Source organism: Nycticebus coucang, chromosome 13 (assembly GCF_027406575.1).
Source record: "Nycticebus coucang isolate mNycCou1 chromosome 13, mNycCou1.pri, whole genome shotgun sequence".
Taxonomy (NCBI): Eukaryota; Metazoa; Chordata; class Mammalia; order Primates; family Lorisidae; genus Nycticebus; species Nycticebus coucang.
In genome coordinates, this window is record NC_069792.1 from 17,174,170 (window position 1) to 17,199,412 (window position 25,243).

At 41.1% G+C, this 25,243-nt stretch overlaps 1 protein-coding gene and 1 pseudogene across 1 annotated transcript in view; one reads left to right on the top strand and one right to left on the bottom strand.

Moving 5' to 3' along the window:
• The window catches only part of VCPIP1 (valosin containing protein interacting protein 1), a 43,318-nt gene extending 18,161 nt beyond the window's left edge, over positions 1-25,157 (bottom strand). Inside the window, exons 1-2 of the mRNA XM_053559080.1 lie at positions 22,202-25,157; positions 6,970-7,056 (exon numbers count right to left, since the gene is read on the bottom strand). Coding sequence (XP_053415055.1) covers positions 6,970-7,056; positions 22,202-24,908 — 2,794 coding nt within the window. The 5' untranslated portion in view covers positions 24,909-25,157. The remainder of the gene's footprint in view (positions 1-6,969; positions 7,057-22,201) is intronic.
• On the top strand, positions 2,153-2,721 carry LOC128563666 (60S ribosomal protein L34-like; annotated as a pseudogene).
• Positions 25,158-25,243: the final 86 nt, after the last annotated feature.

The window sequence follows — 25,243 nt, forward strand, 5'->3', positions numbered from 1 at the left end:
ATAAAAGCAGAAATCAAGGAAACTGAAACCATAAAAACAGAGAAAAAGTCCAAAGTTTTTCTTTGAAAAGATCTGTTAACATTGATAAGCCATTAGCCAGATCAGTCAGCAGCAGTAGCAAAAGGCACAAATTGCCAATATCAGAAATGAAAGAACTATAGATTCTACAAACCTTAAAACGGGGGTCCTCAAACTGCGGCCTGCGGGCCACATGAGGCAGTGATTGTATTTCCTGTTTTGCTTTTTTACTTCAAAATAAGATATGTGCAATGTGAATAGGAATTTGTTCATAGTTTTTTTTTTTTTTTTTAAACACTAGTCCGGCCCTGCAACCATCTGAGGGACAGCGAACTGGCTCCCTGTTTGAAAAGTTTGAGGACACCTGCCCTAAAAGAACAGAAAATGTTATAAACAACTTTATGCCAATGATTTGATAACTTGGATGAAACAGACAGATTTCTTTCTTTTTTTTTCTTTTTTCTTTTTTTTTGTAGAGACAGTCTCACTTTATGGCCCTCGGTAGAGTGCCGTGGCATCACAGCTCACAGCAACCTCCAACTCCTGGGCTTAAGCGATTCTCTTGCCTCAGCCTCCCAAGTAGCTGGGACCACAGGTGCCTGCCACAACGCCCAGCTATTTTTTGGTTGCAGTTCAGCCGGGGCTGGGTTTGAACCCGCCACCCTCGGTATATGGGGCCGGCGCCTTACTGACTGAGCCACAGGCGCCACCCTTTTTTTTTTTTTTTTTTTTTTTTTAAGAGACGGAGTTTTACTTTATCACCCTTGGTAGAGTGCGGTGGTATCACAGTTCACAGCAACCTCCAACTCCTGGGCTTAGGAGATTCTCTTGCCTCAGTCTCCCAAGTAGCTGGGACTACAGGCACCCAGCACAATGCCTGGCTATTTTTTTGTTGCAGTTTGGCTGGGGCGGGTTCGAACCCACCATCCTTGGTATATGGGGCCGGCACCCTCCCACTGAACCACAGGCACCGCCTAACAAACAGATTTCTTGAAACACAAAACTAACAAAGCTTACTCAAGAAGAAACAAGTAACTGCTAAAGAAAATAAATTTATAGTTAAAAACTGCCCAATCAATTGCAAAATCTACCAGAAAACAGTAAAGGAATACTTCCCCAATTCTATTTATGAAGCCAACATTAAACTGATTAAGGAGCAGCGCCTGTGGCTCCAAGCAGTAGGGCGCTGGCCCCATATGCCAGAGGTGGCGGGTTCAAACTCAGCCCTGGCCAAAAACTGCAAATAAATAAATAAATAAATAAATAAAACTGATTAAATACTCATTACTCCCTCAAGAACACAGTCATAAAAACTTAACTAAATATTAGTAAATTACATCCAGCATGCAGTTTTTCAACATTCAAAAATCAATGTAGGGCGGCACCTGTGGCTCAGTGAGTAGGGCGCTGGCCTCATATATCAAGGGTGGCAGGTTTGAACCCAGCCCTAGCCAAACCTCAACAAAAAAATAGCTGGGCATTGTGGTGGGCACCTGTAGTCCCAGCTACTCAGGAAGCTGAGGCAAGAGAATTGCTAAGCTCAAGAGCTGGAGGTTGCTGTGAGCTGTGATGCTATAGTGCACTACTGAGGGTGACAAAGTGAGACTCGGTCTCAAAAAAACAAAGCCTCAATGTTGTCAAGATATATATAATCTGATCTTCACAGATGCTACTGAAAATAAACTCATCATACGGCTCGGTGCCTGTGGCTCAAACTGCTAAGGCTCCAGCCACATACACCTGAGCTGGCGGGTTCGAATCCAGCCCAGGCTTGCCAAACAACAGGCCTGGGCTGTTGTTGGTTGATGGCTGCAACCAAAAAATAGCCAGGTGTTGTGGCGGGCACCTGTAGTCCCAGCTACTTGGAAGGCAGAGGCAGGAGAATTGCTTGAGCCCAGGAGTTGGAGGTTGCTGTGAGCTGTGATGCCACAACCACAAAATAAATAAACTCATCATATGTCAAAAACTCATTTAAACCCATTCTAAAGTCAAAAACCCTAAGTCAAACTAGCATAAGTTAGGGACCATCCCAGCAGACACTTCTGTAAAAATTGACAAGTGATTATAAAATTTATTGGATAAACAAAGAATTCAGAATACCAGAACATCTTTTAAGAAAGATGAAGGAGTCCCACTGAATTCAAGAATTACTATAAAGATCTAATAATCAACATGTGGTACTGGCTAAAGAAGAGACATATTAATCAACAAAATAAAAAAAGAAGAGTTTTCAGAATTAGACCTACACATACATGTGTCAAATGATATTTTAAAAAATAACTTGACTGATTTTCTTTCTTTTTCCTCTTCCAGGGACACTCTAAATGGTGCAGTGTTTGACGTACCATTGTAGGCTTTCCTACGATACAGCCTCTAACAAAACCAGGCTGTCCCAAACCCCTGGTAACAGAATTGTTTTACCTTTATACCAAGAAGGTTGGGAATAGCATCCAAATCTGCATGTGGCGTGTGCCCAGGCAGACTTCAAGGGGTTCGCACTTTGAGACCTAAAGTTCTTATGAGGTTGTCTAAAACAGAAAAACATGTCAGCAGGACCTATGGTGGTTCCATGTGTGCTAAATGTGTTCGTGACAGGATCAAGCATGCTTTCCTTATTGAGGAGCAGAAAATCGTTGTGAAAGTGTTGAAGGCACAAGCACAGAGTCAGAAAGCGAAATAAGAAAACGAAGCTTTTTTTGAGTAATAAAAATTAAGACTAAAAAAATAAACTTGACTGAGCTATATTCATCATTTTTAAGTGTATAATTCTTGGCCAATTGATTTTTGACAAAGGTATCAGAGTAATTCAAGGGATAGAGTATACAGTCTTTTCAACAAGGGTATGTGAAACAAGAGGACATCCTTCTACTTGAAAGAATAAACCTTGACTCATAACCTGCAGCATTATTGAAAAATCAACTCAAAATAGATCACAAACCTAATATAAATATATATAAAACCTAAAACTATAAAACCCCAAAACAAGAGTACATTTTTGGGGGGACCTTGGATTAGGCAAGTTTCTTAGAACACAAAAAGAATAAACCATAAAAGAAAAAATCGTTAAATTACACTTGAGGAATGAAAACATGTATGTTCACACAAAAATCTGTACACAAATGTTTTTAGTAGCTTTATTCACAGCCCAAGTGTCCTTTAACTGGCAATAGATTTTTTAAAAATGTGCTATACCCATGCAACGGAATACTACTCAGCAATAAAAAGGGATAAACCTCTACTATTACATGCAATAAGACAGATCTCAAAAGTATGCCTAGGCTGGCCACTCGCAACAGAATAGTTATGGTGCCAGCCACATACACCCAGGTTGGAGGGTTTGAACCCAGCCGGGACCAGCTAAAACAATGACAACTGCAACAACAACAAAAATAGCCAGGTGTCGTGGCAGGCGCCTGTAGTCTCAGCTACTTGGGAGGCTGAGGTAAAAGAATCGTTTAAACTCAAGAATTGGTGGTAGCTGTGAGATATGATGCCGCGGCCGAGGGCGACAGAGTGAGACTTTGTCTCAAAAAAAAAAGGTATGTATAAACATAATTTTGTTACTTGATATTCTATGCTAAGAAAAAAAATCAGGTACATTTTTTCTATAAAGGGCAGCATTTGTGGACCATATGGTTTCTTTTCAATACTGCCACTATAGTGCAAACATAGCCATAGACAATATGTAAACATGGTGGCTGTGTTCCAATAAAACTTTCAATACAAGGTGGCACCTGTGGTTTAGTGAGTAGGGCGCCAGCCCCATATACCAAGAATAGTGGGTTCTAACCCGGCCCCAGCCAAACTGCAACAACAAAAATAGCCGGGTGTTGTGGTGGGTGCCTGTAGTTCCAGCTACTAGGGAGGCTGAGGCAAGAGAATTGCCTAAGCCCAGGAATTAGAGGTTGCTGTGAGCGCTGATGCTACAGCACTCTACTGAGGGTGATAAAGTGAGACTCTGTCTCTTTAAAAAAAAAAAAAAAACTTTCTATACAATAGGTAGCATACCTGATGGCCCATAGGCCACAGTTTGCCAATTCTTATGCTAAACCAAATTAGGACACAAAAGGACACACTCTATGATTCTATATCTATGGTAATATGGAAAAAACAAACATGTACAGTGGTTGTCAGGGCCTGCAGGTAGAGGACAGTTTGACTACAAAAGGGTACAAGGGAACTTCTTGGAGTGATGGAAACATTATCTTGATGGTGGTGGTGGTTATATGACTGCATGTGTTTTTCAAAGGTTATATATCTGTATAACTAAAAAGGGTGAATTTTACTGTATATAAATTATCCCTCAATAATCCTGTCTATATTTTTTTAAAATGGCATTTTTTTGATGGGCATAGTGACTCATGCCTGTAATACTAACACCTAGGAAGCAGAAGCAGGAGGATTACTTGAGCTTACAAATTTGAGACCAGCCTGAGGAAGAGTGAGACCTCGTTTCTATTCAAAATAGAAATAGCCAGGTGTCATGGTGTGTGCCTGTAGTCCCAGCTACTTGGGAGTGATATAGGTTCCCCCCATTTTCCAGGCCTCAAACAAACAGATCTTTTCTCTCCAAACTGCACTCTCTGAATACAACCAAGACAGGAGAAAAGCAGTTTTTCCAGTATTTCACGTAAGTGGGGCCTCTTCTGGAGTGGACTCTCTGCTACTAACTTTGCCCTTTTGCCCTAGAGCTGGAAGGACTACATTCATTAGTTCTTTTTTTTTTTTGAGACAGAGTCTTAACCTCAAATTCCTGGGCTCAAGTAATTCTCTTGTCTCAGCCTCCTGAGTAGCTGGGACTACAAGGCACTCACCAGGATCTCAGACAATCCACCCGCCTGGGCCTCCCACAGTGCTAGGATTACAGGGGTGAGCCACCACACCCGGCCAATTCATTTGTTAATATACTCATTCATTCACTAATCATCACTGAGGTCTGCCAAGTCAACATCTTCCAATTTACAAAACAGTATATAACCTCTAAACAAAAGAAAGCCTCAGGACTTACCACTTGGGTCTCCTGGGCTCTGCCAGAGACTTCAAGGGCCTTTCATTCCTTCTATTCCTTTCTATCTAATAAATCCTATCTTATCACTGATCTGTGTGGCCTCTGGGTTCATTCTTTGAATCTCTAAGACCAAGGACCAACTCAGATCTATCAACAAGAGGCTGTGGAAGGAGGATCTTTGGAACCTAGCAGTTCAAGGCTGAAGTGAGGTATTGATCTTGCTACTGTACTCCAGCCTGGGTGGTAGAGCAAGATCCCATCTCAAAAAAAAAAAAAAGAAAAACAAGAAAAGAGAATCCTTAACTTTAGAAATACATAGTGAAGTTCAAAAGAGAAAGGAAAAAGGAAAAAAAATTAAAAATAAAGGAAATACATACTGACATACTTAGAAATGATGAGATTATATCTGAGATTTACTTTAACACTATGCAATTGAGAAAGGGGTAGAGGCTCAACACTTGTAGCTCAAGCAGCTAAGGAGCCAGCCACATACACCAGAGCTGGAGGGTTCGAATCCAGCCCAGGCCTGCCAAACAACAATGACAGCTACAACCAAAAAATAGACGGACTTTGAGGGCGGCACCTGTGGCTCAAAGGAGTAGGGCACTGGCCCCATATGCCGGAGATGATGGGTTCAAACCCAGCCCTGGAAAACTGCAAAAAAAAAAAAAAAAAAAAAAAATAGCCAGACTTTGTCACAGGCGCCTGTAGTCCCAGCTACTTGGGAGGCTGAGGCAAGAGAATCACTTAAGCCCAGGAGTTGGAAATTGCTGTGAGCTATGATGCCACAGCACTCTACCCAGGGCAACAGCTTGAGGCTCTGTCTCAAAATAAATAAATAAATAAAAAGAGAAAGGGGTAGAGATGTACTGATAATTGCTGAAGCTAAATGTTGGGTAAATGGGGTTCATTATGTTATTCTTGCTACTTTTGCATATGTTTAAATATTCCTACAACAAAGTAGGAGGGGAATTTTTAAAAGAAGAAAAAAGCAAGACATGAAAACGACAAAACAAAGATTATGAACTTAACTACGGAAGTCAGGAAGGTGAAACAGTGAAATAATCCAGAGTGATAAGGGGACCAAAAGCATTTACATCATATCTTTGACAAAAAATGTGTCTAGTCTAAATGCACACCCTGGCAACCTCTCTCTTAAGACTGTAAAACTCTGCTGAGATACACATTTGCACACAAGTGTTTGTCTTTACAAACAATGCAGACATAATATAAAAGAAGCTAAATGTAAAAATGAGCAGTTTCTTAAAACCTAGAAGACAATTAGCTATGTACTAATTATAGCCAAAATACAACAACAATAATATATGATCTGGCTCTGGGACAGCAAATAGCATTAAAACCAAATCTGCTTTTAATTTCACAATTTGTCTCTAGTTGCTAAGAATCATACCAATTTAAATAAGAAAAGAGACGTAAGAAAAGTGACAGGAGGCTCAGCCCCTGGTGCCTGTAGCTCAAGTGGCTAAGGCGCCAGTCACACACACTGGAGCTGGAGCGTTCGAATCCAGCCCAGGCCTGCCAAACAACAATGACAACTACAACCAAAAAGTACCCGAGCGTCATGGCGGGTACCTGTAATCCCAGCTATTCTTGGGAAGCTAAGGCAAGAGAATCGCGTAAGCCCAGGAGTTTGAGGTTGCTGTGAGCTGTGATGCTACGGCACTCTACCCAGGGCAACAGCTTGAGACTCTGTCTCAAAAAAAAAAAAAAAAAAGTGATAGGAGATCTTCAGTAATACTATAGCAGAAAACATAGCTGACCACATCAGGATAATAATATATTTTAACTAGGTAAACTGCTAAAGAAGAATATAAACCCAAATTTAACTTTGGAAATATTTTTAGTAGAATACTATTTGAACTTTATTAATTTTACAATAACTGGGTAGAGATATTAAGAATAAAATCAGAAATTAACTATACCCATGGTTTTCTTCATGATATTGTAGAATACACCACCTTGCTGAAACATATGAGGAAGTCCCTTTGCGTAAGACCATACATCTTCTCCTGCAAGACAAAAACAGATATGGTATTAATAACAAACAAGAGTTACACTCATGGTAATACGGATTAGTCTAGAACAGAGATCGCAAGGCACAGCTCCTAAATTACTGAAACATCTGATCCATAGAGGGATGACATGGAGTGACAGGACCAGACACATTAGAAAATGCATGACCTATAGAAAGGTGGCAGCCACTGCCTAGGGCTGCCATGGAAGAGTGTGGGCCTACTGTTTCAAGGCTATGTGGCTTGATTTCAAAAGAAGACAGAAATTCAAGGTTTTTTTTGTAGAGACAGAGTTTCACTTTACGGCCCTCGGTAGAGTGCCATGGCATCACACAGCTCACAGCAACCTCCAACTCCTGGGCTTAAGCGATTCTCTTGCCTCAACCTCCTGAGTAGCTGGGACTACAGGCGCCCGCCACAACACCCGGCTATTTTTTTGTTGCGGTTCGGCTGGGGCTGGGATTGAACCCACCACCCTCGGTATATGGGGCCGGCGCCTTACCGAGTGAGCCACAGGCCGCCCAGAAATTCAAGTTTTTAATATGAGTTCTCTCAATTTTTAAGTGTAGGAACTAAATTAAAAATGAACTTAAAATTATATGAGTCAATACTGAGCAAAATACAATAGAACTTCTAAGTTGACCACCCAAGGGACTGTAACAAACTGGTCAAAATACAGAGGTGGTCAACATAAGAACCAGGTCCACTGTACTGACACATACATGTGGTGCATATCCAGTCTATGAACATTAGGTCAACTGACGGAGGTAATCAATGTAGAGAGGTGGTCAACTATGGAGGTTCAACTATGCAGCTGAAGACTCAATCCAGCTTAGAAGAAACAAGTTTGTGGCTCGGCGCCTGTAGCACAGTGATTACGGCACCAGCCACATACACCAAAGCTGGCAGGTTTAAACTCAACCAGGGCCAGCTAAACAATGACAACTGCAACAAAAAATAGGCATTGTGGCGGGTGCCTATAGTTCCAGCTACTTGGGAGGGGGAGGCAAGAGAATCGCCTGAGCCCAAGATTTTGAGCTTGCTGTGAGCTGTGATGCCATAGCATTCTACCGAGGGCAAAACAGTGAGACTCTGTCTCAAAAAAAAAAAAGAAATGAGTTTGTGAACTCTGGACTAGAAAAGATATTTACTTTTTAAAAGTAAAACTTAAAATTATGTATTTTATATTTATGTTTAACCAAGTAAAAATAAATAGAAGGAGCTAGGAAAAAAAAATAGGCATAAGTAATTAATGCTGTACTTTTTTTTTTTTTTGCAGTTTTTTGGCTGGGTCTGGGTTTGAACCCACCACCCTTGACATATGGAGCCGGCGCCCTACTCCTTGAGCCACAAGCGCCACCCAATGCTGTACTTTGTTGTTCTAAAGTTGACTTTTTTTTTTTTTTTTTGTAGAGACAGAGTCTCACTTTATGGCCCTCAGTAGAGTGCCGTGGCCTCACACAGCTCACAGCAACCTCCAGCTCCTGGGCTTAAGCGATTCTCTTGCCTCAGCCTCCCGAGCAGCTGGGACTACAGGCGCCCGCCACAACGCCCGGCTATTTTTTTGTTGCAGTTCGGCCGGGGCCGGGTTTGAACCCGCCACCCTCGGCATATGGGGCCGGCGCCTTACCGACTGAGCCACAGGCGCCGCCCTAAAGTTGACTTTTTAAAAACAGAAATTTAGGGGGTTCAGGAGCCAAGGCGGTGTATTGCTTGCGCTTAGGAGTTCAAGACCAGCCTGAGCAAGAACAAGACCCCGTCTTTAAAAATAGGAGAGCATTATGGCACATACCTGTAATCCTAGCTACTTGGGAGGCTGAAGCAAGAGGACCTCTGGAGTAGTTTGAGGTTGGGCCAGGCATGGTAGCTCGTGCCTATAATTAGCACTCTGGGAGAGGCCAAGAGGGATAGACTGCTTGAGCTCACAAGTTTGAGACTACCCTGAGCAAGAGTGAGACTCCATCTCTAAAAAAATAGCTGGGCGTTGTGGCAGGCTCCTGTAGGCCCAGCTACTCAGGAGGCTGAGGCAAGAGGATCATTTGAGCCCAAGAGTTTGAGGTTGCTGTGAGCTATGATGCCATGCCATTCTACCCAGAGCAACAAAGTGAGACTGTCTCAAAAAAAAAAGGGTTTGAGGTTGCTCTATTAAGGGTGAGAGTAAGACTCTGTCTCAAAATTAAAAAAGAAATTTAGGGGGGAAATGACACTTGAAGAGATTCAGAATAACCTTCAGCAGACCACAAAATATCCATAAGTAAATCATTGTTTCTCAAAACCATTTTTTCAGAAACATCTATTGAGGCTCGGTGCCCGTAGTACAGTGGTTACAGCACTGGCCACGTACACCAAGGCTGGGGGGTTCAAACCCAGCCCGGGTCAGCTAAACAACAAAAACTGATAAAAATAGTCGGGCATTGTGGTGGGCGCCTATACTCCCAGTTACTTGGGAGGCGGAGGCAAGAGAATCACTTAAGCCCAAAATTTGGAGGTTGCTGTGAGCTATGATACCACAGCACTCTACTGAGGGTGATACCATGAGACTCTGTCTCCAAAAAAAAGGAAAAGAAAACAGCTATTGAAGACCAAGCATGATTGCTCATGCCTATAATCCTAGCACTCTGGGAGGCCGAGGAGGGTGGACTGCCTGAGCTCAGGGGTTCGAGACCAGCCAGACCAAAAGCGAGACCTCATCTCTAAAAATAGCCAGGTGTTGTGGTGGGCACCAGTAGTCCCAGCTACTTGGGAGGCTGAGGTAAGAGGATCGCTTGAGTACAAGAGTTTGAGGTTGCTATGAGCTATGATGCCACAGTGCTCTAAGGATGACAAAGTGAGATTTTGTCTCAAAAAAAAAAAAATCTTTTGACAATTCATATTTCAATAAGAAGTTTCAAATAAAAAGTTAAGAATGACAATCATCATTGAAGAATTCAATAAAGAATGGATGAAACATAAACATTACTTTTGGTCTGTGGAGTATTTTTATTTGCTGCTTTATATTTTATTTTCTAACCTGCTAATGTATATGTACTACTTTTATAATCAGGAAGTTCTTTAATTAAAAAAAAAAAAAGAAAGAAAAATCTTAACTTTTGTCTTTCCTACTAGAAGATTGTATTGTTGGATCTAAGCTCTAAATAGTAGTCACTGATGATGCTAATTAATTACTATGTACCTATAATCTCTCAGAGTTCTAATCCCTTCCCACATTCATAAACAGAAACATGAATTTGTGTGGCAGTTGACTATGCTTATCCTTAATATAAAAAGCATTGACGGTTAAAAGTTTTAGTTAACCAGAGCATATACTTACCTATAGACACTTTATTTACTAATGATGCAACACTACTAGAATGGCTATATTTAAGAGTGGGCACACACAAGTTTAACATTGTGAATATTAGTGAGTCCTCAAATACAGAAACCTTAATCTCTGATTGCTGAACTTATCATTAAACTTCATATGGTGATAACCTTTCATTTAGTTATTGTCAGTATTATCCTAAATGTGCTTAGTATTTTCTTTTTTGTTGTTGTTGCAGTTTGGCTGGGGCCAGGTTCGAACCCGCCACCCTCAGTATATGGGGCTGGCACCCTACTCACTGAGCCACCGCCCCTGTTCTTAGTATTTTCTAAAATATTTTAGGATAAAACCAGTGTATGGTGCCCCATGATTGCATTAATGTACACAACTATGATTTAATAATAAATAAATAAAATACATAAAAAAATAAAATATTTTAGGATAGCATTTATTTGGAAGACATATCAAAAAAGTATAGAGTAGCACTTGATTGTTTTGCTTAGAATCTAAATAAAGCTGGTCCAAAGATCTCAACTGACCAGAGTCAGTTACAGATGGATGGAACTCCTGTTCTACTCTGCTCCCACTCTTCTTCCTGTTATACTTAACTAGTCTTTTTTTTTTTTTTTTTTTGTAGAGACAGAGTCTCACTTTATGGTAGAGTGCCGTGGCATCACACAGCTCACAGCAACCTCCAACTCCTGGGCTTAAGCGATTCTCTTGCCTCAGCCTCCCGAGTAGCTGGGCTACAGGCGCCTGCCACAACGCCCGGCTATTTTTTGGTTGCAGTTCAGCCGGGGCCGGGTTTGAACCCGCCACCCTCGGTATATGGGGCCAGCGCCTTACCAACTGAGCCACAGGCGCCGCCCATACTTAACTAGTCTTAAAAAACAAAAAAAATAAAACAAAACTGATCAGGTGCTAAAATGATGAACTTCTTAGAACTGACCATTTGAATATGAATAACAGAGGTCACATTTCTTTGTACTTTACATACCTATTCCCAGTTAAGTAGGCAGATCACTTACTCTACCTTGTTGTCATTATCTCCCCATTAAGAGCCATTTTAGACATTTTCCTAAACTTACCCAGCCCCTTATAACATTTGAATAACACAGATACACTATATTTAATCTGTTTATATACTGCATGTATATCTTAGTTTTATACATTAACTAGAGGCAAAAAAATTTCTTCCCTCAAGAATCAATTTTCACCCCCTTCAGAGCAATATGGTCCCAAAGTGCTATTGTTTAGGGAAAAGATAAACACCTTATAAGTCTCTACTATCTACCAAGCTCTGAGTGGGCCCTTTACACATTTTCATTTTCTCATCATAAATAAGGAAACAAGATCAGAGAGCTTATTAAATAACTCTCTCATCACACGGCTAGTTAAGTTGCAGAAACAGGGTTTGAATTCTGTGTATTATTCCAAAGCATACATACCCTTTCCACTGATATTAAACCTCTATTAAAGGTCAAATTGTGCTACAACAAATTTGACAGAACTATCTAGTCTTTTCTCACAGAAATTCATAGTTGGAGAAAAAAAATAAGCGAATTATTTCCTAGGGTATACAAATACCCCGCAATCTTTGCTGGTAAAAGAAATAAAGGAAAGGATATCAGGAAGCAGGAATTGTGAGACGAGACTTTGCAAAAGTCTCCCACCAGTCTCATATGGCTCTCCACTGCAGTTCTCTCTACCCCCACCCCATACTGGTCTTGTCTCCTGCCTGGATTACTGCCACTGCCTCACAACTGGTGTCCTCCCCTCTTCCATACAGCTTTTAGAGTAAAACTTACAATAGTTTCCCAAAACCATAAGGCAAAGCCCAAGTGCCTTTTTCATGGCATACAATGCACGCTAAGAGTTGATCCTTGTGGGCCTCTCTTATCTCACATCATATCTCTTCTTTATTTTTACAGACCTACACCACCAACCTACCCCAGATCCCTAAAGGCCAATAATTTAGGTGCTACTTCCTCCAGGAATCTTCAGAATGGTGGCTAAGTAGGTATATTCCTTGACCCGCCAATGTATATGAATGCCACAGCCCTTATCAAGCTGTAGGTTAATTTAGTTTTCTGTTTCCCTTTCTAGACTAGCTTTTCAGATTTAAGGAAAGGTCAGTGGCTTATCTGACTTCCTATTACCAGGGCTTGGCACAGTGCTGCACGGACAGTAGCACGTTTTTATTTTTTGCAGCTTTTTTTTTGGCCGGGGCGGGCTTGAACTCTGGTATAGGCCACAGGCGCCACCCAGTAGCACTCTTATTATTAGTTGAATGAATGTATAAATAAATGTTATAAATAAAGTTTTCCTTTTTAAACAATGTCCCAAAATAGTCCAGAAAACACTTAATAGAATGGCTATGATGATAACTGTTCATCAATGTTATATCTTATTCAAGAATTTAACAAAAAAAATTACAAAAAAGGAAAGAATAATTTTTCTACCATTTCCTTAGAAAGCAAACTCAGAGAATAGGAATAGTCTGCCACTAGCTAATATTATATTAATTCATATTTTTTTAGTCTCCAATTAATTTTACCTGACAGATAATTCAACTCTTTCTTTACAGAACAGTAAAATACTTTTATTCAATGTACTGTGTATATAAAGGTAGAAAAAAGTCTATTCTACCATCATAGATAACCTCTGTTCACTATCTGTCTTCCACAAATCCTTCCTCCTCATAGCCTTCGATTCTTCTACCTGAACAGTGATATATATGGCAGTGATAAATGGAAGGTTTTTCTTGATTTATCCTATCTTTTTCTACTTCATATGAAGAAACTTTTAATTTTTTAATATATATTAAAATGAATTATTTTTTTAAATACACTGTTCTTTTCTTTCTTTTCTTTTTTTTTTTTTTTTGAGACAGAGTCTTACTTTATTGCCCTCAGTAGAGTGCTACAGCATCACAGCTCACAGCAACCTCAAACTCCTGGGCTTAGGCAATTCTCTTGCCTCAGCCTCCTGAGTGGCTGGAACTACAGGCGCCCACCGTAACACCCGGCTATTCATTTGTCGCAGTTTAGCCAGGGTTGGGTTTGAACCCACCACCCTCGGTATTTGGGGCCAGTGCCCTACTCACTGAGCCACAGGTGCCACCCCAAATATATTTTTTCTAACAATAAAATCATGCGTTAAACACGAATTTAAAAAATCATCATTCCTATTTTCTAAACTTTAAATATTTAAAAGGCAATCTGGGCAGGGCACAGTGCTAACTTTAGGAGGCCAAGGCAGGATGATTGAGACCAGGAGTTTGAGAGTCAATTGATCACCACAGGGAGTCACCAATTCTCTACAAAAAAATAGAAAAAATTAGTCAGGCATGGTGGCACATGCCTATAGTCCCAGCTATTTGAGAAGCTGAGGCAAGAGGATCCCTTGCACATAAAAGTTTGAAGTTGCAGGGACGTATGACTGCCCCAGCAACAGAGCAACAAGAGCCAACAGAGAGACCCTGTCTCAACAAAAACAGAAAAGCTGTGGGTAAGTAGCATGTGCCTGCAGTCCTAGTTAGTCAGCAGGATGAGGCCAAAGGGAATCTCGAGTCAAGTTTGAGGTTCCAATGAGATACAATCGTGCCACTACATTCCAGCCTGGGCGACAGAGAATTTGTCTCAAAAAATAAACAAATAAGGCTGGATGCAGTGGCTCATTCCTGTAATCCTAGCATTTTGGGAGGCCGAGGCAGTTAGATGGCTTGAGCTCAGGAGTTTAAGACCAGCCTGAGCAAGAGTGTTGTGGCAGGCGCCTGTAGTCTGAGCTACTCAAGAGGCTGAAGCAAGAGAATCCTTTGAGCACAGGAGTCTGAGGATGCTCTGAGTGATGATGCCATTGCATTTTACTGAAGGAAACTAAGACTTTGTCTCAAAAACAAATAAATAAATAAAATAAAAAATAAATAAATAAAGGCGGGGCAGCACCTGTGGCTCAGTGAATAGGACACGGGCCCCATATACCAAGGGTGGTGGGTTTGAACCCAGCCCCGGCCAAACTGCAACAAAAAAATAGCCGGGTGTTGTGGCGGGAGTCTGTAGTCCCAGCTACTCAGGAGGCTGAGGCAAAAGAATCACCTAAGCGCAAGAGCTGGAGATTGCTGTGAGTCGTGACACCACAGCACTCTACCAAGGGCAACAAAGGGAAACTCTTGTCTCTTTTTTTTTTTTTTTTTTTTTGTAGAGACAGAGTCTCACTTTATGGCCCTCAGTAGAGTGCCGTGGCCTCACACAGCTCACAGCAACCTCCAACTCCTGGGCTTAAGCGATTCTCTTGCTCAGTCTCCCGAGCAGCTGGGACTACAGGCGCCCGCCACAACGCCCGGCTATTTTTTTGTTGCAGTTTGGCCGGGGCCGGGTTTGAACCCGTCACCCTCAGTATATGGGGCTGGCGCCTTACCGACTGAGCCACAGGTGCCACCCGGAAACTCTTGTCTCTAAAAAAATAAAATAAAATGAAAAGGCAATTTCAAGTTTCTACTTTGTAATTTACAAAGCAAGGGACAAATGTAAGTATTTTTTATTTTTTTTTGAGATAGTCTCACTATGTTGCCCTGGATAGAGTGCCGTGGCGTCACAGTTCACAGCAACCTCAAGCTTATGGGCTTAAGCAATTAATTCTCTTGTCTCAGCCTCCTGAGTAGCTAGGTCTACAGGCACCTGCCACAATGCCTGGTTAATTTTTGGTTGGAGTGGTCACTGTCGTTTAGCAGGCCCAGGTTGGGTTCAAACCCGCCACCTCTGGTGTATATGGCTGGTGCCCTAGCTGCTGAGCTATAAGCGCCAAGCCAAATTTAAGTCTTAAAATCTATATGAAATACATTTGTAAAGCCTCAAAAGAAATATCTAAAACTGACTTTGAACTCAAATGTCTATGACTGTAAAATCAACTTAAAATATTTAAGTTTAATCTAAATTTAAAATTTAAATAAATAATTCCAAACTTAAATAACTTAAATAGTTCCAAATTTAATATAGGAATACAGGAAAGTTTCTGTTAGAGAGAATCCCACAAGTATTTGTTTGCTGAAAGAATTGTTGCCATCTCTCCACCATCTGTAGATGCTCCCATCTAAAAATTTATCTACCCTATTAGTAGCCAAAATGGTTTCTAAGAAAGGCATACCTCTCTCTCTTATTATACTCAGTTTCCTTAAGTGTTTCCAGCCATGCAACTTTTGGTGTCATCATCAGTATTAAAGAATATTTTTATCATACATATACGTGCACACAAACCCAACTACATACACATGTACACATACAGTCTGGAAGGTTACAACCCAATTTACTAATAATGACATTCTCTGGGAATTGCAAATGTTAAAGAGAACTGTATTTTACTTTATGCATACAAGAATTCCTTGAATTTTAAAATAAATTTTGTAATTAAAAAAATATTAAAGAAAAATAAAAGTAGTTGTGCACAGAAAGAAATAGCATCAATATTTAATTCAGGCAGGACAAGATGGCTCATGCCTGTAATCCTAGCACTCTGGTAGGCTGAGGCAAGTAGATTGCTTGAGCTCACAGGTTTAAGACCAGCCTGAGCAAGAGCGAGACCTCGTCTCTAAAAAAAATAGCTGGACACTGTGGCGGGCGCCTGTAGTCCCAGCTACTTGGAAGGCTGAGGCAAAAGACTCGCTTGAAGCCAAGAGTTACAGGCTGCTGTGAGCTATAACACCACAGGACTCTACCAAGGGTGACAAAGTGAGACTCTGTCTCAAAAAAAATTTTTAACTTAATCTTCAAAGTATGATTATATAAAATCACCATTTACAGCATACACATTTATCTTAAGATACATCTACATGCATTATTTTTTATCAACTTTCTAACTGCTCTCACATTATAAATATGCTATATATAAATCAATAGAAGGGCCATCAGGAAGCATATAAAATATGCATAAGTACTAGCTAGTCTTTCATTCAACATTTGAAGAAAAAGCAAAATGTAGGGCAGTACCTGTGGCTCAGAGGAGTAGGCCAACGGCCCCATATGTCTGAGGTGACAGGTTCAAACCCAGCCCTGGCCAAAAAAACAAAAACAAAAAAGAGGCTCAGCACCTGTGGCTCAAACGGCTAATGCGCCAGCCACATACACCTGAGCTGGCGGGTTTGAATCCATCCCTGGCCCGCCAAATAACAATGACAGCTGCAACCAAAAAAAGCTGGGCATTGTGGCAAGCACCTGTAGTCCCAGCTACTTGGGAGGCGGAGGCAGGAGAATCGCTTGAGCCCAGGAGTTGGAGGTTGCTGTGAGCTGTGATGCCACAGACAGCACTCTACCCAGGGCGACAGCTTGAGGTTCTGTCTCAAAAAAAAAAAAAAAAAAAGAAGAAAGAAAGAAAAAGCAAGATGCAATAATAATGTTCAGATCCAATGTCATTTAAAAAATAATCCTAAGTGTGATTATGGAAAATTCTAAGGCATTTATAATATTAACAGGTATTATGAAAATGTTGTATATTTTTAAAATACATACTAAAAAGTCATACAGTTCTTTCAGAAAGAGAGAAAATATATCAAAATCAAACAAGTTTCTCAACTCTTAAAAGGTCGATAACCTATGCAGTAAAGCAAGGTAAACATCAAGCAACCTAATTCCACTTAAGTAACTCCACACTGACAAATTTTGTCCTTCACCTAAATCTGTCTTTACCTCTAGAGCAGCAGTTCTCAAACTGGGGGTCGAATGACCCTTTCACAGGCATTGCCTAAGACCATCCCGCATATCAGTTATTTATATGATGATTCATAACAATAGCAAAATTATGAAGTCACAACAAAAATAATTTTATGTTTAGGGCTCACCACAACATGAGGAACCCGTATTAAAGGGTCATGGCATTAGGAAGGTTGAGAACCACTGTTCTAGAGAAAGAAAAAAAGAAAAAAAAAACTAGAAACCTAATAAACTACAATACTAAAAAAAAGAAATCAGCTTAATATTTATGGTGGATGATGTACCATCTATTCTATCTACCACAAAAGAAAACCCACAAGTAACTGGTCTACAAGAAATTTTAACATACTTTGCAAAGTCAGTTAGAATCTTTCAAGTATTATATAAATAATGAAGATGATTAAAAAAAATCAAGTTCGGTTACCTCTAGTGGTCTGTATAAAAGAAATTAAAACATTTGAAATGTTATAGGTAGAATATTGTTATTTCACTTTACACCATCATAAGACTCAAAGTGACTAGGTTCTACAAATGGTTGCTACTAAGCAAGACTAATGTACCTGCTTAATTGTTTTGTAATAATAGACAAATTCCACTTAATGACTACTCTGTTGAAAAACAAAAGAAAGGAAAAACACGTATCTCTGGCTATCATACAGTCAGCCTATTTAGTGAAGATATACAATCCCCACAAATATATATGATTCTTAATCAAATGAGTTTTCCAAATTGCTATGTTGGTCATACTTGGGAGTTTTGTAATTTTTATATATGTAGAAAAGCAAGCTGGACATATGTTGAAGAAAACTATAAAAGCATGGAACTCCCTCAGTTGAGATCTAGCAGGTAAGTTTATAGAGGGAAAGGAATGAATTTCTGCCATCTTTGTATCCTCAGCATAGTCTCAAATTGATAGCATACGATGATTTTGCTGAAATAATGTGCATTTTATTCAACAAGCATTTACTTGATACCTACTATGTGCTAGGCCCTGTACTACATGACAAGGTATTCATTATTGAATAAAATAGACTAATCTCTGTCTTTGTGGACTTCATAATATAGTGGGGGAGGCAAACAAATAATTAAACCAACAAATAGGGCGGTGCCTGTGGCTCAGTGAGTAGGGCGCCGGCCCCATATGCCAAGGGTGGCGGGTTCAAACCCAGCCCCGGCCAAACTGCAACAAAAAATAGCCGGGCGTTGTGGCGGGCGCCTGTAGTCCCAGCTGCTTGGGAGGCTGAGGCAAGAGAATCGCGTAAGCCCAAGAGTTAAGAGGTTGCTGTGAGCCGTGTGACGCCACGGCACTCTACCCGAGGGCGGTACAGTGAGACTCTGTCTCTACAAAAAAAAAACCAACAAATAAGACCATTAAAAGCTGTGAGGGAAACAAAGAGGGTACCAGGATAGAGGGAGACCTACTTAGAATGGTCAGCAAAGATCTCTCATAAATGAGAAAGAGCCAGCTATTTTAACAGCATAAAGCTTGATGAGCTATTTTCTAACCTAACATAGTAGTAGGTTAGCTTACATTTGGTAATTCACACAGTAAATTTCTATACTTTGAAATCTGCAGTTTTCTTTTTTTTTTTTGTAGAGACAGAGTTTCACTTTATGGCCCTTGGTAGAGTGCCATGGCATCACACAGCTCACAGCAACCTCCAACTCCTGGGCTTAAGCGATTCTCTTGCCTCAGCCTAAATCTGCAGTTTTCTAAATAAGCTCTTTCATTTCCCAGCCTTCTCCAATATAAACATCAATACTTCGCTAGCACTCTTTACATATGGTTATGCATATATAACAATTTTTACCAACATTTTACTTTTTATTCAAATACCTTCTACACATTATTCAAATACAGTTATAAGAGAACTAGAGGGAGAAAACTAATCTAATAGCAGCCATGTACCCTCACAACACTTCAATTTAAAGTAGAAAGTCTCACAAATGCTACTATTATAAAATTGGCAATTTTTTTTTTCTTTTTTTTTTGTAGAGACAGAGTCTCACTGTACTGCCCTCGGGTAGAGTGCCATGGCATCACACGGCTCACAGCAACCTCTAACTCTTGGGCTTACGTGATTCTCTTGCCTTAGCCTCCCAAGCAGCTGGGACTACAGGCACCCGCCACAACGCCCGGCTATTTTTTTTGTTGTTGCAGTTTGGCCGGGACTGGGTTTGAACCCGCCACCCTTGGCATATGGGGCCAGCGCCCTACTCACTGAGCCACAGGCGCCACCTAGCAATTTTTTTTTTTTTTTTTACACTACAATTCTGTGTTGGCAGTGGAAGTAGAAGATTTAAAGAAATTTGTGAGGCTCAGCACCTGTGGCTCAAGTGGCTAAGGCGCCATCCACATACACCTGAGCTGGTGGGTTCGAATCCAGCCCCGGCCCGCCAAAACAACAATGATGGCTGCAACCAAAAAATAGCCAGGCGTTGTGGCAGGCACCTGTAATCCCAGCTACTTGGGAGGCGGAGGCAGGAGAATCACTTGAGCCCAGGAGTTGGATGTTGCTGTGAGCTGTGATGCCACATCACTCTACCCAGGGTGACAGCTGGAGGCTCTGTCTCAAAAACAAAAACAAACAAACAAAAAAAACAATTTTGGCTCGGCGCCTGTGGCTCAAGCAGCTAAGGCACCAGCCACATACACCTGAGCTGATGGGTTCGAATCCAGCCTGGGCCTGCCAAACAACAATGACAGCTGCAACCAAAAAATAGTTGGGCATTGTGGCGGGCGCCTGTAATCCCAGCAACTTGGGAAGTGGAGGCAGGAGAATAGCTTGAGCCCAGGAGTTGGAGGTTGCTGTGAGCTGTGATGCCACAGCACTCTACCCAGGGCGAGAGCTTGAGGCTCTGTCTCAAAAAAAAAAAGAAAGAAATTTGTGGGTTTGCAGGGGCAGAAATATAACTGTTGATGTGAAGAAGGAAGGGACCAGAATAGAGAGATAACTATTATCTTGGTGAACTCACTGTAGTCTGTAGTCTAGTTCTCAGATATTCATGTCTGAGAACCTCAAACCAAACTCAAAAAGTAACTAATTATAAACCAGAATTACATTTTACTAATTTTCATTGTGAAATATGTTATCATGCCAATCAGGTGATTTTTTTTTTGTTTTTTTTGTTTTGCCAATCAGGTTTTTAAGATTACTACCCATGTCAATTTATTAATCTACAGTGGAGGACACACCCTTCCACATGAACATAATCTTTACCTGTACTCTCACCTGTACATCAAAACTTACTATCAGGATGCTAAATGAGGAATAAGAATAGAGGCTTGGTGAACATGGAGTCAGGTAAAGGGATAGAGATGTTTCAGCCAGGCCATGGTCAGTACTAATCAAATATTTACACCCCCTCAACAGAGATTACCTTTCTAGTTACCAGAATTTTCATGAACCCCAGATGATGTATTTTTTTCCTTTAGATAGCAGTGTATAAACATTGTCAAATTCTGCTTTTCAGACTTTTTCAATGTTCCATGCTGACTGACTATCCATTTCATTTCTGCAGATACAGCCTTTCTTTAGATATGTTAATGTTGTCTATTTAATTCAATCAAAAAACATTTCAAAGTGCCTACTACCTGCTGGGCACTATACCACGTACCCAGTATACAATGTCAGAGAAGATATGAGCCACATCCTCAAGAGTTCTTATATTGAGGAAGATCTTCTCTTTCCTATTTTTGACCTGTGAGACTGCTGGTCTTTTCAAGAGCCTACTGCATGTCTATCTATTCTGTGAAAATGTTATTTAAGTTTTGGAGTTTTAGGAATACTTTACTGTTTGTTGCCCTTACATACCACTACTAGGAGTATTTTGCACAGAGGAGGCAGACCCAAGTACTGGGGAGTTAAGTAGCTTGCCTAAAATCTCTAAGTTAGTAAGTAGTAGAGCCAAGATTCAAATTGTTAAATCTGATTCCAAAAATCACACAATCTTTCCTATATCCCATTCATTATTTAAGAAATCTGTTTAAGAAATCAAAAACTCTGCTAGAAATATTAGTACTTGCAGTTCCTGACATACCCCTCAATTCAATTACTAGATCTGCCCAACTAAAATCAGTAATATCATGTAATTCTGTCACCATGCTGTAAATGGCTCCTTTCCAATCCTGCCAAATTTGTGCAGGGTTTTTAGATCTATTAACTGCTAGGCCCTCAAATAAGTCAAGAATAAATAATATTCATTTCAGTAAGTCTGGGCCCAATTCACGGCTATTTAATACTATCAGAAAACATAATCAAAATCCACATCAATTTTCAAGTTAAAAGGTCTTAATCTCAATAAAAATAAGCCCTTCCAGTATCTAACATATTTAAATTTTACTTCATACTTTAAGACTCAGTAAAGCATATTAACAGTAATTTAAAAATAAAGATTAAGCAAATAAAGATACCATAAAAAGTGCATCACTGGACTGTATGCCAAATCATCTAAAGCTTTAAATTACGTATTTGTTTATATTTTCCTTTAATTTGTCCTGAATTATTATAAAGAAATACTTCTTAACTCCATTACCATCTACCTCTCATGTTTTTCATGAGCTACATAATAGTTCATTACAAATGATGACAAAGATTCACTGAGCAGTGAAATTCCTTAAACCCAAAACTTAGTATACAAATAATAAAAATGTGATGAAATGGGGGAGGGATAACACGAAATGGAAGAGGGTGCAGTGAGAATATAAACACCAGAAACTGCAATTCATCAAACAGGAAGTCCAGAAATCACATGACATACAGGAAAACAAAATTTAAAAATAAATGAAAAAGGGACAAGGTGAGCAGGCTCAATAAAGCCTAGGAAAAAAAATAAAATAAAAAGGCTTTAAATAAATATAGTACAAGTCAGTTTTAAAAATGAAAATGGCAAGAATAGATCTATTTAAATAATCTGGTTACAGCCAAGGTACTACTTCCTAGTTCAGTTTTCCTAATAGTTACTCAATAATCCTATTAACATCTATTTACTGCCAAAACAGTAAAAGAAAATTCCCCCAAAATATACAATCAAATACTTACAATGACCACAGATTTCCCTCCAAAGACAACTGAAAAAAACTCAGTGTATTATATTCGCAATTAAGATATACCATCAAGAGTTAAATTGACCTTACCCATTAACGTTGCCAGAAGACACAAGGAGTACATTTCTTTGTCGGCTTGCTCTTGAAGTTCTTTAGATGACAATTTACCAGTAGCAGCAATATCTTCTTGTTTCACAGTGTGAGCTGAGTGTGCTGCAGCAGACTGACCACCTTCAGCTTTACTTTTTAGAATCTCAATTGTAATTCTGTCACCATGCTGTAAAGGAACTGGCTCCTTTTCCATTCCTGCCTGTGGTGGCATTAACTCTTTAGGAGGAAAGCCATATCGAATACACTGTAAATACGGAGGAATGTTGAATTCTCTGGCTATACTTTCCTGAAGTTCAAAAAAGGTTGTTGAAGACTTAAGTGTAACCATGGACTGTCGTCCATCATTAGTTGTTATACGGATCTTCTTCTCTTTAGAAGTTGTAGGTGAATAGGGAGCTTTGGTAGGGGTAGCAGGTGCAGAGGATGGACCATCACGAATGGTACTAGGAGAAACAGTCCTGGGCTGCCCTTTTTGTTCTTGCTTTAACTTCTCTGTTTTGCGTTTCTGCATTACAGAAGCCTGTTCTGTAATGTTCTGTTGAATAGTTCTTTCCGTTTTACTCATGTTTAACTCCTCCTTGTGCAAAGTTTTTGTTTTCTGCCCAGTAAGAATAATTTTAGTTGGGAGCTGAGACTCTGATTCTTGTCCTTGTATATCTCCAACTCTTTGGGCATGAGCACCATCTATATTTACAGGAGTATAATCATCAGGATTCTTTTTGGCAGTCTGATGTAATATAGTGTGGACAACTTTCTGAACCAGGATCTCGCTCCCAAATTCACCTGGAAAGTGCTTGGTAACAAGTTTCATTGCTACATCATAAACATTACTATTCAAAGATGAATCACTTTCATACTGGAACCAATACACTGTTTCTCTGACCACTCTTCCACCCCATTCCAAAGTAATAGGGAAAGCTTCTGGTAGATTGTCATATTCTTTACCATCCCAAAAGTGTTTGAATCCACAACCACATTTGCCACCTGTGGACTTAGAATTAGTTCTGTCTCCATCCAAATAAACAATAGAACCATCTCCTCTGACCCTTCGCACAGATGTGCCATGGCACCAATTACAAGCTGTTAGATTACTCAGTCCATAGTCTGGTACTAAAACATCTTTAATTGAATCATATGAGCAAACCAAATTGTTCAAGGGAAAGCTATAATTTTTGTCAGGCCTCAGCTGTCCATGAGTACTTTTTGCCAGGTTATACAGTTTCCCTCCTGGAGCCAACCACTCTGGAGGAACATGAAGTTCAGAAAGGGCACCACAGAGCAAACATTTGTGAAGGCGATTATCCATTACTGCTTTTTTAGCGGCTGCTGTGACTTCTTCAGGCTGAACTCCTATCACCCCAGTCCTTCTATAGAAATACTGATGAACATCAGCAACCAAACTAGGATGAATACCATGTTTGTCCATAAAGACTTCTTCCATAGCAGCAACAAGCCTAAGCAAGTATTTATCTTGCAAACTTCTGTCTCCTCCAATAACACAACCACCATCCTCCTCAAGTTTGATGTACTTTTTAATAAGGTCCTGAGGCACACCCCATGCTTTAGGAAGCAAATTCATAGGCAGTTTGGGCAAAGCAGCCCCTTTTATGCCTACCAAGGGGATATAATGGTTTCTACCAGAGCTACTCCATGCAATACAGATGGGTTTGTTCAAATGACCATCTCTCCCAGTGCACTTCTCTGCAGGGATGAGTCCAGGCAGAAAGGTGGCTGAATAATCACCTGAACTTCTCATGCCACTGAGAGAATCTAATAGAATAATAGGGCGATGTAACACATTGGCAAGGCCAAATATATGGATATTCCTCAGGCCCAAGGGAACACCCTCAGGTGGTACAAAAAGAGGATCACATTCGTTGATAATGTCCTCCCATTCAGCAGCATCAATGAAATCATGGAACAGGGCTTGATATCGGGCCAGGTGCTGCTGAAAGTGCTGTTTAAGATTCTCTCTCAAGGCATGCCAGAAAAGCTCACGGCCTACAAGAGCTCGAGACACTGCATGCACCAGGCAGTGTCCATCCCCATCCACATGCACTGGAATAAGGCATTCCTGACTTTTATTGGCCCGCTTGATGTCCTCCAGAGTGTCATGCAAATACAGGAGGCTTCCAGAGCGATCCTTGCCATAACCCACCGTGTTAACGTGCTCTGGTTCTATGAGGAAGGCGCGGTCACCCAGTAAAGAGCAATCGAACAGTTCTCCCTGGTTCATGTCCCGGAGAAGCTTAGCCCGGCCTGTCTGTTTGTCCATTCCATAGCGAGCTAATATGGGCGACAACAATTTACAGTGGTAGTTAGAAAGGCCCATCACCTTTACCAGTTCCGTGTTCTTCTTGGGTGCCCCCGTCACCCCGAGCAGCGCGTTCCGCAGCAGGTTGTGTAGCACTACGTCGGGGTCGGTCACCTCCTCCACCCCCAGCAGCTGTTGCTGCTCGTGCCGCTGTCCGCACTCGGTACACTCGATGCTGACAGAACCGGAGGCCGGGAAGAACAAACGCGCCTGGCACTTCGGATCCGGGCAGCTCCCGGAAAGGATTCTCCGGTCTCGCCGCTTCGCGAGGCCCCCCGGAGCAGCCGCCGCCGCCAGGGACGGCGGAGTCTGCGGAGCCTCAGGGGGAGGAGGTGGCGGCGGCAACGGAGGCGGCGGCGGCGGCTGAGACATAGCTCTCGGCTCTAGTGTCTCGCTCCGCGTCCCAGCCGACCCTCAAAGGCTCATAGCCCAGACCCCCACCGACCCGACTCGGTCTACTCGCGGCCCAGGGCGAATCACTTTCCTTTCCCTACCAGCTCCTCCTACTAAGCGAAGGCGGAAGCGCCGGACGTTGTTTCTCTTCTTACTTCTCCACTGCCGTAGCCGTTACCCCGAACGTAACGGCCACCACCCCACTCCGCACTCACACTCACTCACTCTCGCTCTCTCTCCCTCAGACAGACATACACGCCCTCACTGGGAGTGCGCAGGCGCAACCTCCGCTCCGCCCTCTGGGAGTTGGAGTC